The 13,969-nt window shown below is 43.5% G+C and overlaps 1 protein-coding gene across 1 annotated transcript in view; it reads right to left on the bottom strand.

The window, feature by feature from the left end:
• Positions 1–226: 226 nt before the first annotated feature.
• PIGZ (phosphatidylinositol glycan anchor biosynthesis class Z) overlaps positions 227–13,969 on the bottom strand; it is a 42,471-nt gene continuing 28,728 nt past the window's right edge. Inside the window, exons 2-3 of the mRNA XM_082252430.1 lie at positions 11,791–11,910; positions 227–1,843 (exon numbers count right to left, since the gene is read on the bottom strand). Coding sequence (XP_082108556.1) covers positions 276–1,843; positions 11,791–11,908 — 1,686 coding nt within the window. The 5' untranslated portion in view covers positions 11,909–11,910 and the 3' untranslated portion in view covers positions 227–275. The remainder of the gene's footprint in view (positions 1,844–11,790; positions 11,911–13,969) is intronic.

Raw genomic sequence — 13,969 nt, forward strand, 5'->3', positions numbered from 1 at the left:
CTCGGGGATTTATTGTTGCTGCAAGGGGAAATCATTGTTGCTATTGGGGAGAACTACTGTTGCTTCTGAGGGATTTATTCTTTATTGGGAGAAGGGGGTGGGGGGGTGCTGGAAGGTGGGTAGGGGAAAAGGGAAAGGGGCATGCTGGGATGTGGGTAGAAGCAGAGACAAGGAGCAAGTGCTGGGAGGCCAGTAAAGAGCGGGAACAAGGGTGACCCAGGGGTGAGGTACCTCCACCTATTCTCTGATGGGAAAAAAGCCCTGTATAGCATATATCACCTCTTCCCCCGCCTTGCTGTAGGTACCTCCAATTCAATGACATGTAGGGCTAGGTAACGCATAAAATTACCTTTAAGCAAGTGGGAGATTGTGGGAGGATCTTCCATAGATAAATGTGGTATAAACCAAGTGTCAGATTTATATACCAAGCCACAGCTATCTATCACTGAAATAATAGTACCAGGAAGCACAATTATAAAATCATGGCTGATTGCTCCTAGTAGTTGTGTATTTCTGTAAGTAAGATCTTCTTGGATGTCTTGTAGCTTTTGGCACAGTTGGTCTTCAACGAATCCGGCAAGATCAATAATGTCCACTGATGTCTGGCCCTTTCTTAAGTTTAACAAGTAATGGGGAGGCATGTATGTATGTGTGAATAGTATTGTATGGTGATGTGAGATGTTTCCAGAGCTGGATGGGGCCTGCAAAATATGCTGTATGTGGAGTAAACTGGGAATTAATCCAGCCTGATGAAGGCAGCCAAAGAACAGGGCTCCGAGGACATTAAACATGAAGATACATTTTATTTTTATAGCTCTGCTATAACTGGAAACTAATAAAACCAGGGGTAACACCAGGGGAACAAGAAAGCGAGGTTCTTGATGGTTAAATAATGACAGAGCTGTCAGTGGAACAAAATAAAATAACAATAACCTTGCTTCATGTGAAGACGGTACTTCACATTCAGTGTTATGAGGGTTATATTTGGGCCATATCTGTTTCCTTAATAAATTAAAACCAGAGAACAATGCAGATAAATGGAGGGGGCCAAAGAGCATGAGACTATTGACTGCCAAGTGAGTTATTGGAGGGTGAGTCCCATGCTGTGCAAGATTGTTTGGATTGAGATTGTAACAAAGAAAGTTAAAAGGAGTTAAAATAATATTCTGTTTCTGGTGAGAAGCATAATTTTCCTCATTGTTTATCGAAAAAGGGTATTGTCCAGTATAGTACATTGTGTCAGACACTATGAAAATGGCGGAGGTAACAACTGTGCTAGGTAATAGCTTGATTACATTTGTGACGGTTGTGTATGAGAATCGTGAAAGATCATTTTGAGAAGCCCAGTAAAGTACTGGCATAAAAGCAAAACTGAGAAACGTGGGTCTATTGAAAAATCCAGCTGCCAAGACCATACCGATTAGGTGATAAGCCTTGGATCCACTACATCTTGATGTGATGATACAGCTGGACGGTAATGTAAGGAGCAGTAATAGAGCAAATAAAATACCTTCTATAGCATTGCTGATTGTTCTTGTGTAGAAGACTAAAGTTACATAGGACACAGATAGGAGGAGCAATGCCTTCCATGGATTCGAAACACAGACTGGTGCTACCTGATAGATGGTGTAGTCCAGGAGAAAGGAAAGGACTGTTATGAATAGACGTGGAAGCACTAGAAGAAGGTAACTATAACTGAAGGCAGTGTGAATCCCCAACCGTTGTAGTATTCCAATAATCCAGAAGGCAGTGCCAGATGTTAGGAGAGGAATAAGCACTGTCCTGCAGGGAAAGGCAGGCAGAAATTCCCAAGGACGGTTGGTATCCAGATCCAAAATGTCACCTATTTAAAAAGAAAAAAGACATAATATAAATTATATGTATACATATATATGATAAAATATATTTAAAAAAAAAAAAGTTACTTTTACCATATACAAGATTCACTTGTCCAACTCCTAATGCCTATGGGCATCTTTCCTGTGTAGTTATCCATATCAATGCCACTAATGGTTGTCACTGTTAAAGTGTATGTAAACCCTAACAACACACTTCTTTCCAACACCGATTTTTTGGTCTGGTAAATATACTGTACTATTGAAAGTGTTTTGTTATATATGTTCATCAAGTGAAAAAATATACCCATTAACCATATGAAAAATTCTCCCCCTTCACCACTGTAGTTCAGTAAGGGCTGACATGAATCCTTTTCATTTTTAGTCCAGGAAAGCTACTGTGTTGTTAGCCCTAATACTAAGAGGAAATCATCAGAATCAATTCTTCCACGGTCAACAGTCTTTCTGATTTGCAGAGTCTATAAAAAGGACAAAACTTAGGGAAATGTACATACTGTACATTGCAGAGCCATAGTGCATTTGTATTTTTTTATCTAGCCTGACATACGCTTCAAAGACAAACGCAAGAACAGGAAGTGATGGCAAACATCTTCAACAGGGACACAGGCAAAAAAATAAAGCCACATTTTTTTTAAAATCAGAAACAAAGTTTATTGAAAGAAAAAATAGCTAACATTGTACAGTTTATACATTTCCCGAAGAGTTCCATCCCAATGCAACTACATGTCAGCATCACAATATACAGATGAACACTTGAAAGCAGGTAAAACACAATCTCTCTATTCCCATCCACCATCCCAGAAAGGTCTAAACAATAGTTCCATGAAAATTAATGTAATAATCTGTCCAGGACCAAATCAGAAGGGGCCAAACCCGGGGTCGCCAGCCACCCTCCCCAGATCCTATCATTTCTATGTGGGACTCCCCTATGCTGGTAAATCATATGTTCACATCTCAGAGTGGCTCCCATGTTATGTACCCACATCTCCAACGTTGGAGGGGACTAAGAAGTCCAGTGTTGTAAAATGAGTTTCCGAGCCTGGAACAATGTCCTAGACACTGCCACCCTAATATTAGCATCCTGAGTGTATTCTTCCACCATGCCTAGGAAACAGGGTTTCGGATCAATTGGTACCGATATTTGGTAAGCACTATTAACGGTCTGAACTACCGACGGCCAATACCTGTGGAGCTTTGGGCACCGCCACAGGAGATGGATAATATCACCATTATCCCTGCTGCACCTGGCGCACAGCGGGTCAGCTCTCAAGCATAAAGCCAAATTTTAACTAGAGCAAGGAAGGGTAAGAGCTTAAATAAAAACATTCTAATAATGTTTTCATTGTTGTTAGTACCCTATACCGGTGACCACGTCACCCCCCTTTTCTTGTACACAGGGATAGGAAGTGAAAATCTCCCCAATGGTGTCATAGATAGCAAAAAAACTTTACAGATAATTTTAAGTCTTGTCCACGCTATCCAAAATAAAATAAAATTGTCTGGAGTTGGACTTTAACTTAACATTAACATATGATCGCTTATAATATATGGCAACTGGCTGCACTAAAGGTACATTAGACATTAACCACTTCTGGACCGGAGGGTTTCCCCCCACTTAATGACCAGGCCATTTTTTGCGATACAACACTGCGTTACTTTTTTTTTTTTTAATTCAAAGTTTATTTAATTAATAACCAAAAAGACAAAGATAGGAACATACAGCAAGTAGTGCATGAATACGTTGTACAGTATCGGTAACCACACATTCAAACAAATAAGAGAAAAACATCAACAGATACACAGTACAATAAAACCCAATTAGCAAATCTCGATTTTCCGCATCAGCAAATATTGGCATAGAACATCAGGGTCAAAGGTCAAGACCACTAGTGGCCTACAACAGCTCGTGCAGTGAACTAGCCAACTGTATATATCCTGTGAGAAAGAATATAAGGTAGTGGAGTAGGAAGAGAGAAGTGGCGTAGAAAAACAAAAAAAAGAAAAGAATGAGAGGAGAAGGACGGAAAAAAAAAGGAGAGAAAGACAGGTGAGGTCCTCAAGAAGTGGGCCAATGACAGCTACCAAGGTTAAACTTGCATTATCCTGCTCATCACCAGTTGTGACGGGGCCAGTCCCGGGTGGTCAAGCCAATCCTGCCAGACCGTATAGAATTTTCAAGCAGCATTACGGTGGCGGTAGGCCAGTTGTTCTCTCAACAAAATAGAATTAACTTGAGTTATCCATTGTGCGACTGTAGGAACAGAGGAACTCATCCAAAATCTTGCAACCATTTAAGTACATTAGTCGCTGTACCATAGTGTAGATCCCTGTTTGCAATGGTTTAGGATCTAAGATACCCGATAGACACACTAGTGGGTCAACAATCAAAGGAACCTGAGAGACCTGTGATATGTATTGCATTACTTGTCCCCAATATCTCACTAATTTCAGACATCTCCATAGCATATGGATAAAGTCACCTCTATGTTGACTACATTTCGGGCAAAGGGGTGAGTCTCGTCTACCCCATTTAAACAAGTGTACCGGGGTACGATACGTCCTGTGAAGTATAAAAATTTGGGAAAGCTTGTGTGATGCAGACAGAGATATACTGGGAAGCACTTCCAGTGCCTGATCCCACTGTTCCCCTTCTATTGCAACAAAATCCTCCACCCACGCTGCTCTGCACTTCAGGGATGCTGGGTCCTGTATGCACGAGAAAAGCCATTGGTACATATGGGAGATCAGTCCCTTCCTCTCAGTGGCCCTAATTACTGTGTTAATTATTGTAGAATCTGCACTGTGGAGTGGGCCCATACGCTGTTGTGCCTGTGTTACATGTCGGAGCTGTAAATACTGGTAGAAATGTTTATGAGGGAGCTGAAATCCCGATTGCAGTTGCTCATAGGATTTAAATGTGCTGTCATTAAATAATTGGGCTATGTATTCCAGACCTTTACGTGTCCACCCCAGGGAGTCCTGCAATTTGGCCAACTCCGGGTACGCTGGATTGTTCCAAAGAGGGGTATAGTGAAGAAACCCTATCGTCTTTAAGAATTTCTTTAATTCTCGCCACACTTGCCGTAGTAGGAGAGCAGTGGGTGCCGCGTGTGGCAGCGCTGGAAGTTCCAGTTCAAGGTGGGAGGCTGCCGAGAACGTTGGGTCAGAGTAGGTCAACAATGTAGCCGACAGGTCCCGAGAATCAATGGATCCCCACCCCGCCATTTGCTGAATTTGAGCAGCAAGGAAATACATTTTGGGCTGTGGAACTGCCAGACCCCCTCTATCCTTAGGGAACTGAAGAGTTGTTAATTTGATTCTAGGCTGTTGCCTCTTCCAAATAAGGTCCCTAAACTGGGACTCCACACACCAAAACCAGCATTGTGGGATCCACATAGGTTAATTGTGGAATATGTACAGAAGTTGGTGTGCCAAAATAATTTTTATTAAATTCACCCAGCCCACGACAGACAGGGGAATCTTGCACCAGCTATGACATTTTGCATGCTGCTTATCTAGAGAAGGCACCAGGTTCAATTTCAGATATTGGGTGGGGTCTGGAGAGACCAACACCCCTAGATATCTAAAGGTATTATCTACATGGATTTGGTTCAAATCAGATGGAAGTGGGGAAACCATGGAGTCAAGTAGCACAAGAATAGACTTGTCCCATTTTATTGTGAATCCTGAGAGTGTCCCAAACTCCTATCGTCTGCATTAGGGTACACAGGGAACCAGCGGTGTCCCCCAGGAATAACAACGCATCATCAACGTATAGGGAGATCTTCTCCTCAAGCCCCCTCTACAAAATCCCACTATCCCTGGCATGCTTCTGATAAGGGCCACCAATGGTTTAATTGCTAGGGCAAATAGGAGGGGGGACAGAGGACATCCCTGCCTAGTCCTCCTGTGTAAGGAGAATGAGGGAGATAATTCCCCATTCACCCTAATACGTGCGCGCGGTGCTGAATAAAGAGCATGTACCCAACCAATAAAACTATCTCCTAGACCAAATCTCGACAACACCTCCCACAGGTAGGGCCACTCCACACTATCGAAGGCTTTGGCTGCATCTAGTGACAGAATGGCTCTATCCCCCGGATTGTCCACCGAGATCTGTAGATTAAGGAAAAGGCGCCTAGTGTTAAGAGCAGTAGATCTCCCCTGGATAAATCCCGATTGATCGGGGTGTATTCGTTTTGTTATGACCTTGGATAACCTATTAGCAAGTATGCGGGCTAGGAGTTTCACATCAGTCGTTAGCAAAGAGATAGGCCTATATGAGTCCGGTAAAAGTGTATCTTTCCCAGGTTTGGGCAACACTATAACTATCGCTTCTCGCATAGAGTCCGGTAGAACTCCTGTACGCATAATATCACGAATAGTGGCTAGGAGAGTAGGCATAAGAACCTTACTATATTTTTTACATATACCTTGACTGGGAGGCCATCTTCACCCGGTGCTTTACTTGTGTCAGAGCTTCCGTAAATTCCTCCATAGTGAGAGGGGCATTAAGGGTCGCCATTCCTGTTTGATCTAGCTATGGGAGAGGGCAATGGTCCAGCAGGGAAGATATATCAGATACCGCACTTCTAAATTTAGATTGATACAATTCAGCGTAGTATTGGTGAAAGGTCTCAACCACATCCTCAGTAGAGGTAACAGTCTCCCCTGAACTGGTCCTAATTGCAGCTATTGACCCCTGTTCTTGCTGTGCTCTTGCCACCATATGACCTGTATTTTCACCCTCCTCAAAATAGGTTTGCTGCAAGAAGTATCGCTTGTTTTCAGCTGCGGAGAGAACTACTGAGTTGTACAGTGCCTGGGCTTCCAACCAAGACTTATGTGTAGAGGAGTTGGGGTCGGCCACCATGGCCGCCTCCTTGCGCTGCATTTCCCCCCGTACAGTGTCTTCCCAGGTTCCAGATCTATGTTTAACCCCATTTTTTTCCCTAATAATAAGTCCCCTCAAAAAGGCCTTCAGGTTCTCCCATATAGTAAGTATCTGGGCCATGTCCCTGTTATATTGTAGGATATACGCGAGAGCCCATGAATGGGGTCCGGTTCAGGAAACAATGTTAGCGAAAATGGATTTACCCGCCACAAAGGGCGAGTGGCAGGCCCAGTTACAGACAAACTCACCCAGAAGGGGACGCGATCAGACACCAAACGGGTTCATATGCAGAATCCACAATATATGGTTGCATCGCCTCATTACCCAGGGACATGTCTATGCGGGACAAACCTCCATGAGTAGCCAAGTAGCAAGAATAGCATTTAAGTCCCCCGTGCCTATCCCTCCAAACATCTCTAAGGCCCAGCTCCAGTAATAGTTTCGCAAACGCAGTAGGGCATGAAGCAAGGGGAGGCCCTCTTTGTGTAGGACTAAATTAATCTAGAGCCTGGTCAAGGTAATTATTATAATCTCCCAAGGCCAATACTTGCGTGTTAGGGAAGGGAGCCATAAATTGCGCCCAACAGCCGCAGGACCTCATGGGAGAAGGGTGGAGAGATATACACCGACGCCAATATACATATAAAGCAATTGATTTTGCATAACAGGAACACATAGTGTCCATGTTCATCCAACTGCCGCTGTACACAGACAGATGTTATCTCCCTGGACACCAAAATACTCACCCCCCTAGATTAGGAGGAGAAAGTGGAGTGGTACTGCAGAGGATAAGCCATAGACCGCAGCCGTGTAATGGTAGATCTGGTCAGGTGAGTCTCTTGTATGCATGCTAAGGAAGGGCGTAGCTTCCAAAAGTGATTCAATATGGCTTTCCTCATGACCCCATCTCCTAATCCCCAGACATTCCATGTTAGTACTAGCAGTTTAGAGACCTGGGTCGTCATTCATGTATGCAATGTAAATATACCAGTATCTCCCCGGGAGGTGCCTCACAAGACCCCCCCGGGAGAAACAAATAACACAACATTACCCTCTGGTGCGGTGCACAAAGGTACTGCGATTGCCACCAATAACAAAACACTTCTGCCGTCAGCAGTACTGATGCAGATTCAGGCTGGGGAAGTCCATGTAGCTCAGGCAAGGTAGCAGTCAGCCAGTCATTAGGGTGTCTCACCTGTAGGAAAATAGAGAGAAAACCAAACAAAAAAAGTATAGTTAGGTGGACCAACAGGGCCCAAAATAGCAAGGTGTTCTGCAATGCAGAATAGTAGTGTCCACGCAGGACTGTAGGATAGGTAGATATTAAGTGCATCTTCTTCATCAGGAACATGATGAAAACAATCTCGCTCAACTGAGCGATGAAACGCGTGACCAATACCCTAGGGGGGTTTAACGCCAAACGCTAGGGTATTTCCGTGAAAGTACACAGGTTGTGCTCCACATATATACCTCACCGAGTGAAGGATCAGAGGCCCAGGCAATTAAGTTGGCGCATTACGTGCCAGGTAACGTTCCTCTCTGTCCAACCAGTGCATGGCCATGGATGGGTTGTCAAAGATCTGCGTGGAGCCATTTTCTATTATCTTCAGCTTAACAGGGTAAAGCATAAAATATTGAATATTCAGATTGCGCAATCTCTTCTTGATATCCAGAAATTTTGCACGGCGGCGTTGCACCTCTGCTGAGAAATCAGGATATAAGGAGACCCGAGCATTGCTGATTGAGAGATCCGCTGTTGTTCTAGCTTTACTCAGGATTGCATCCCTGTCCTTATAATTAAGGAGTTTAAATAGAAAAGGCCTGGGGGGGTGCTACAGACGGAGGCGGCCTTGCAGGGACACGGTGCGCTCGCTCAACCGCGAACATAGGGGAAAAGGCATCCCTACCAAACGTATCAATAACCAGGATTCAATAAAAGTCACCGGGTTCTTGTAACGCTCCTGCGTTTCATGTATGGTGTGGATTTTCAGCTGCAGAAATATTCCACTTCAGTAGTCATGTAAGAGAGATGCTGAGATACCATTCCCAACCTCAATGACTCATCATGTGTGGAAGGTCTTAATTCAGCTAGTAAATACACACACTCAACAAGCTGGTTCCTAGAGTGACTTTATGTATGTAGTAACACAGTGATGAAGATTTAAGAGACAGGTTGAGTGGAGGTGGTAGGTGACAGACACTTGAAGGTAAGACAGTAGCAGATGGATGCAGGTAGGTTTAGCAATCATGTATGGTAGCAGATGACAGAGTAGCAGGTGGACATACAAGAGTGATCAACCCAGTGCAGGAATAAGTAGCAGTAGTCTTAAGAGCTAGCAATCTAGATATGCAGATGTGATAAATAGTCTTTACTATGCAGAGCTAGATAGTGTAAGCTTAGTATAAGTTTATAGAGGGTTCCCCTGCGGGGTACTTAGCACTAATAGCAATACAGCCGAAGGTTGGTTCAGGAGGAGCGGATGATCCGGAAGCGGGATGCAGGGATCAGCGCAGCGAGGTTCCGTCAGCGAAGTATGCTTGCAAGCACGAAAGCTTCAAGCCAAGTTAGCATCCAGGTAAGGGTGTTTGAACGAACACATGTGAGTGAGAACTGGCGATTTAAATAGCCATCTAGTCCGGCGCTGAGTGATGACAGCTTCAGTCTTAAAGGTGTATGCGCACCTTTCCAAAAGAGAATGGTGGGGCGCATACACTTGTGAAAAGAGTAATTTAGGGTACCAAAGGTACCGGAACATTACAGTTCTTCTCCTCAGACTTCTCAGGGATTCCGACTGCCCGCACATTATTTCTGCGGAGTCGATTTTCCAGATCCTCCAATTTGGCTGCATTGGCAGATGACACAGTCTGAATATAGCGTACATCACGCTGTAAAGGTTGCCATTCATCCTCAATGGAGCTGACACGGCCTTCCAGGGCCGCAGTGCGGTCTCTAAGTTTTTGCATGTCCTGGCGGACCAGCGAAAGTTCTACCTTCATCCCCTTCACTTCCCCCACTAACTCTGCAATAGTGGCATTCCCCGTGGTTACAGCAGAGAGGATTTCCCGTAGGGTGGGTTCTGGGTCTAAGTCAGGAGGGTGGGATGCAGGCCGCATGGAGGCCATAAGCTGCATGGTGTTGCTGGCCAGGACCCCATCAGCATACTCAGGGGGGTTCCCTCTCCCTCCGCATCCCCCATAGGCAGCTCCATATCGCTGGCATCAGCAGGTGGAGATTGTAAGGGCTGTTCTTTACCTTGAGGTTTAGAGAATAGTCTCTGAGCTGCTTTCCTTTCACCGAGTGGGCCGCGGATCCACCATCTTGGATCCCTATATTTGGCACCAGGCGGGTGCTCGGCCCCTTCTGGACATCTCCTGGATCAGCAATACACACCTAAGATGTATGTTGGAGGTATGGAGGCTCTGCTCAGGCCGTTTCGGAGCTTTTGTGAGGAAGGATGGCGGTGATATTCAGGAGAATAAACAGAATACCGGCGGAGCTGCTGTGTAGCACGTCATATCACGCGCCGGCCACGCCCCCCCCCCCCCCACTGCGTTACTTTAACTGACAATTGCACAGTTGTACGATGCTGTACCCAAATGAAATTGATGTCCTTTTTTCCCACAAATAAAGCTTTCTTTTGCTGGTATTTGATCACCTGTGTGAGTGACAATTCTGGAAAAAAAAATAAAGTTTTTTACTTCCAGCTATATAACATTCCCAATAAAAAAAATTAAAAATCTAATTTTTTTTTATTATTTTAGGCTAATTTGTATTCTGCCACATATATTTGGTAAAAAAAAATCCCAATAAGTGTATATTGATTGGTTTGCTCAAAAATTATCGCGTCTACACACTAGGGGAAAGATTTATGTCATTTTTTTTTTTTTTTTTACTAGTAATGGCAGCGATCAGAGATTTTTGTCAGGATTGCGGTGGACAGATCGGACACCTAACTGACATTTTTGACACTTTTGGGGGGGACCAGTGACATTACTACAGTAATCAGTGCTAAAAATATGCACTGTTACTGTACTAATGACACTGGCAGGGAAGGGGTTAACACCAGGGGCAATCAAAGGGTTAACTGTGTCCCTAGGAGGTGCTTTCAAATTGTGTGGGGGATGGGCTTATGGAATGAACTAAATAGGAGAAACACAGAAGACCTGTGTTAATTGCTGACAGAACAGCGGTCTGCCGTGTTTACAATGGCAGACCGCTGTTCTTTCTCCATGGGAGCCCAGTGGCAATCGAAGCCGCCGGACCTGCAGATCAGCTTCTCCTGTGGCGAATAGGCAGGCATGGGCCCCCACCTGCGGTCCTCTAAAGCGACGTACAGATACGTCGTTTTGCTAGAACAAGCCGACTTGCCGCAGTATATGTGCGGCGGCTGGTCGACATGTGGTTAAATGACAAGTTCCTGATCATTTGCAGGCCAACTGTTTTTTGATTACGTGTGTTTAAAGCCAAAACCTCACTTTTTTTCTGGATATAGTAGGAAAGTATTGAAACTTCAGTCGGTTTCGTCCTCTCTGTTTGTCCCAATTACCATTGTCAGGGACGGAATGTTTTGGGAAAACTGAAATATTACAATTTTCACTACAAGAGGTATGGATGGAAATGTATCTAATGGGTACACCTGCCTAGGGGACAACTATTTAAGAGAGGATATAGACCACATAAAAACAACCAACAAAGGACTTACCTATTTCTTACACTTATCGAAAGGTAAAAATGTTTTGCTTTTAGATATACTGCCAACGTTTACTGTAAGTGGTAATCTATGACAACCTGTTTCCCAGAGACCACTCTCAGGATACATGGCAATCAGAGAGAGTCCAGTAAATCTTGCCTAATTGGTCCTGTTTTCTTCAAGATATGCAGGTGTTAGGGCCAACTTGTGTGTTTGTGATCCCTTTGTCTGCAGTCTCGGGCAGCTAGCTGCAACAGATTTGCTAAGACCTGTTACAGATTTAGCTGTTAGATGTAAATGAAAAAGATTTCCTGGAGATTGGCTTTGATAAAATGAACTGAAAACATACCTGCCATTACTTCAGGAGACTGAAAGAATTCATCAGGATGCAGGTATCCCCTTTGTGGAGCAAGGCACCATATCACCCGTAGAAGACATAGAACTCCCCACAGCATCCACTCTTCCATTTCTGCAGCCACATAAAATGAAGATATCGATAAATACATGACTCTACACATCTATTGTGCAATATAAGGGAAGGGTTTTGTACATAAACAGACATCTAATCAAAATCATAAAAAAGTAAACAGTTTGCTAAAGTAAGAGTTAAAAGTTAACTCTCTGCATTAATGGAAAGCAGTGAAGGAAATATATACACACACACACACACACTATATTACCAAAAGTATTGGGACGCCTGCCTTTACATGAAGATGAACTAATGGCATCCCAGTCTTAGTCCATAGGGTTCAATATTGAGTTGGCCCACCCTTTGCAGCTATAACAGCTTCAACTCTTCTGGGAAGGCTGTCCACAAGGTTTAGGAGTGTGTCTATGGGAATGATTGACCAGAAGCGCAGTTGTGAGGTCAGAGAGAGAAGGTCTGGCTCGCAGTCTCTGCTCCAATTCATTCCAAAGGTGGTCTATCAGGTTGAGGTCAGGATTCTGTGCAGGCCAGTCATGTTCCTCCACCCCAAACTCGCTCATCAATGTCTTTATGGACCTTGGTTTGTGTACTGGTGTGCAGTCATGTTAGAATAGGAAGGGCCAACCCCAAACTGTTCCTACAAAGTTGGTAGCATGAAATGGTCCAAAATGTCATGGTCTGCCGCCTTAAGAGTTCCCTTCACTGGAACCTAGGGGCCAAGCCCAAACCCTGAAAAACAACCCCACACCATAATCCCCCTGCCCTCCACCATATGAATATGGACCAGTGCACAAAGCAAGGTCCATAAAGACATGGGTAAGCCCTTCCTGTTCTAACATGACTGCACACTAGTACACAAAGCAAGTCCATTAAGACATTGATGAGCGAGTTTGGGATGGAGGAACTTGACTGGCCTGCACAGAGTCCTGACCTCAACCCCCGATAGAACACCTTTGGGATGAATTACAGTGCAGACTGTGAGCCAGGCCTTTTTGTCCAACATTAATGCCTGACCTCACAAATGCACTTCTGGAAGAATGGTCAAACATTCCCATAGACACACTCCTAAACCTTGTGGACAGCCTTCCCAGAAGAGTTGAAGCAGTTATAGCTGCAAAGCGGGGGCCAACTCAATATTGACCCCTACGGACTAAGACTGGGATGCCAGGCAGGTGTCCAAATACTTTTAGTAATATAGTGTGTGGATATATATATATATATATATATATATATATATATATATAAATATTTATATATGGTTAGTAAACCCCTAAATATCTAACTACATATCTACTAAGACCTATATGATAAGTGCCTATTTATTTTGCAAATTTTCCCTATTTTACAGAATGAAAATGAAGACATGCCTCTTCTATGTACTCTAAAATACTTTGACACATTGGATGGTTGCTTGGCTTTAAATCAAAATAAAATGCAAAACATTTGTGTATACATATATAAAAAAACATCATAATTACTTTTTTTTTTTTCTCTTTTATAGGTGATTACATAATCTCTGTTCTCAGCTGCATAAGGAGCTCATCGCAAGTCTGATCATTGAAGAAAAGCAGGCTGAGTTCCAAGCACAGACAGAAAACTGAGGAATACAAAATGTTGGGGTAACATATACTGTAACATTTATGCCATCACAATAATGCTTCCCTCTCCATATCTTCAGGGGATGAATGGTACAGCCAGAATATTGCAAGGAACATGTTTCTCTGTGTAATGACATTAATCACATTCTTATTATTAATATATTGCTTTATTGTAAAACCTTCCCCTGTAACCAAAGATGTTATACTTTTACTCTTAGCGTACACCTTGCAGTATCAACATGTGGCATAACCACATCAGTAAGACCCTGTAGTTGTTAACCGTTAGTTGCCTTGTCTGATCCAATATGTAGGGACTTGGACACAAGGTCGATCCTAGTGTAGGGGCTCTTCTGCTGGAAAAATGGCAGCCATTTTTCAGAATCTTATGTAACTGTTAATCAGCATTAAAAAAAAAAGAGCAAATGTTGTAACAAAGGTTACTTGACTCTGCATAGACTTGAATACCCTGCTCTTCCTATTTACATCATTATTCAACAAATCCT

The sequence above is a fragment of the Pelophylax lessonae genome (genome assembly GCF_965119305.1).
Source record: "Pelophylax lessonae genome assembly, chromosome: 3".
Classification (NCBI taxonomy): Eukaryota; Metazoa; Chordata; class Amphibia; order Anura; family Ranidae; genus Pelophylax; species Pelophylax lessonae.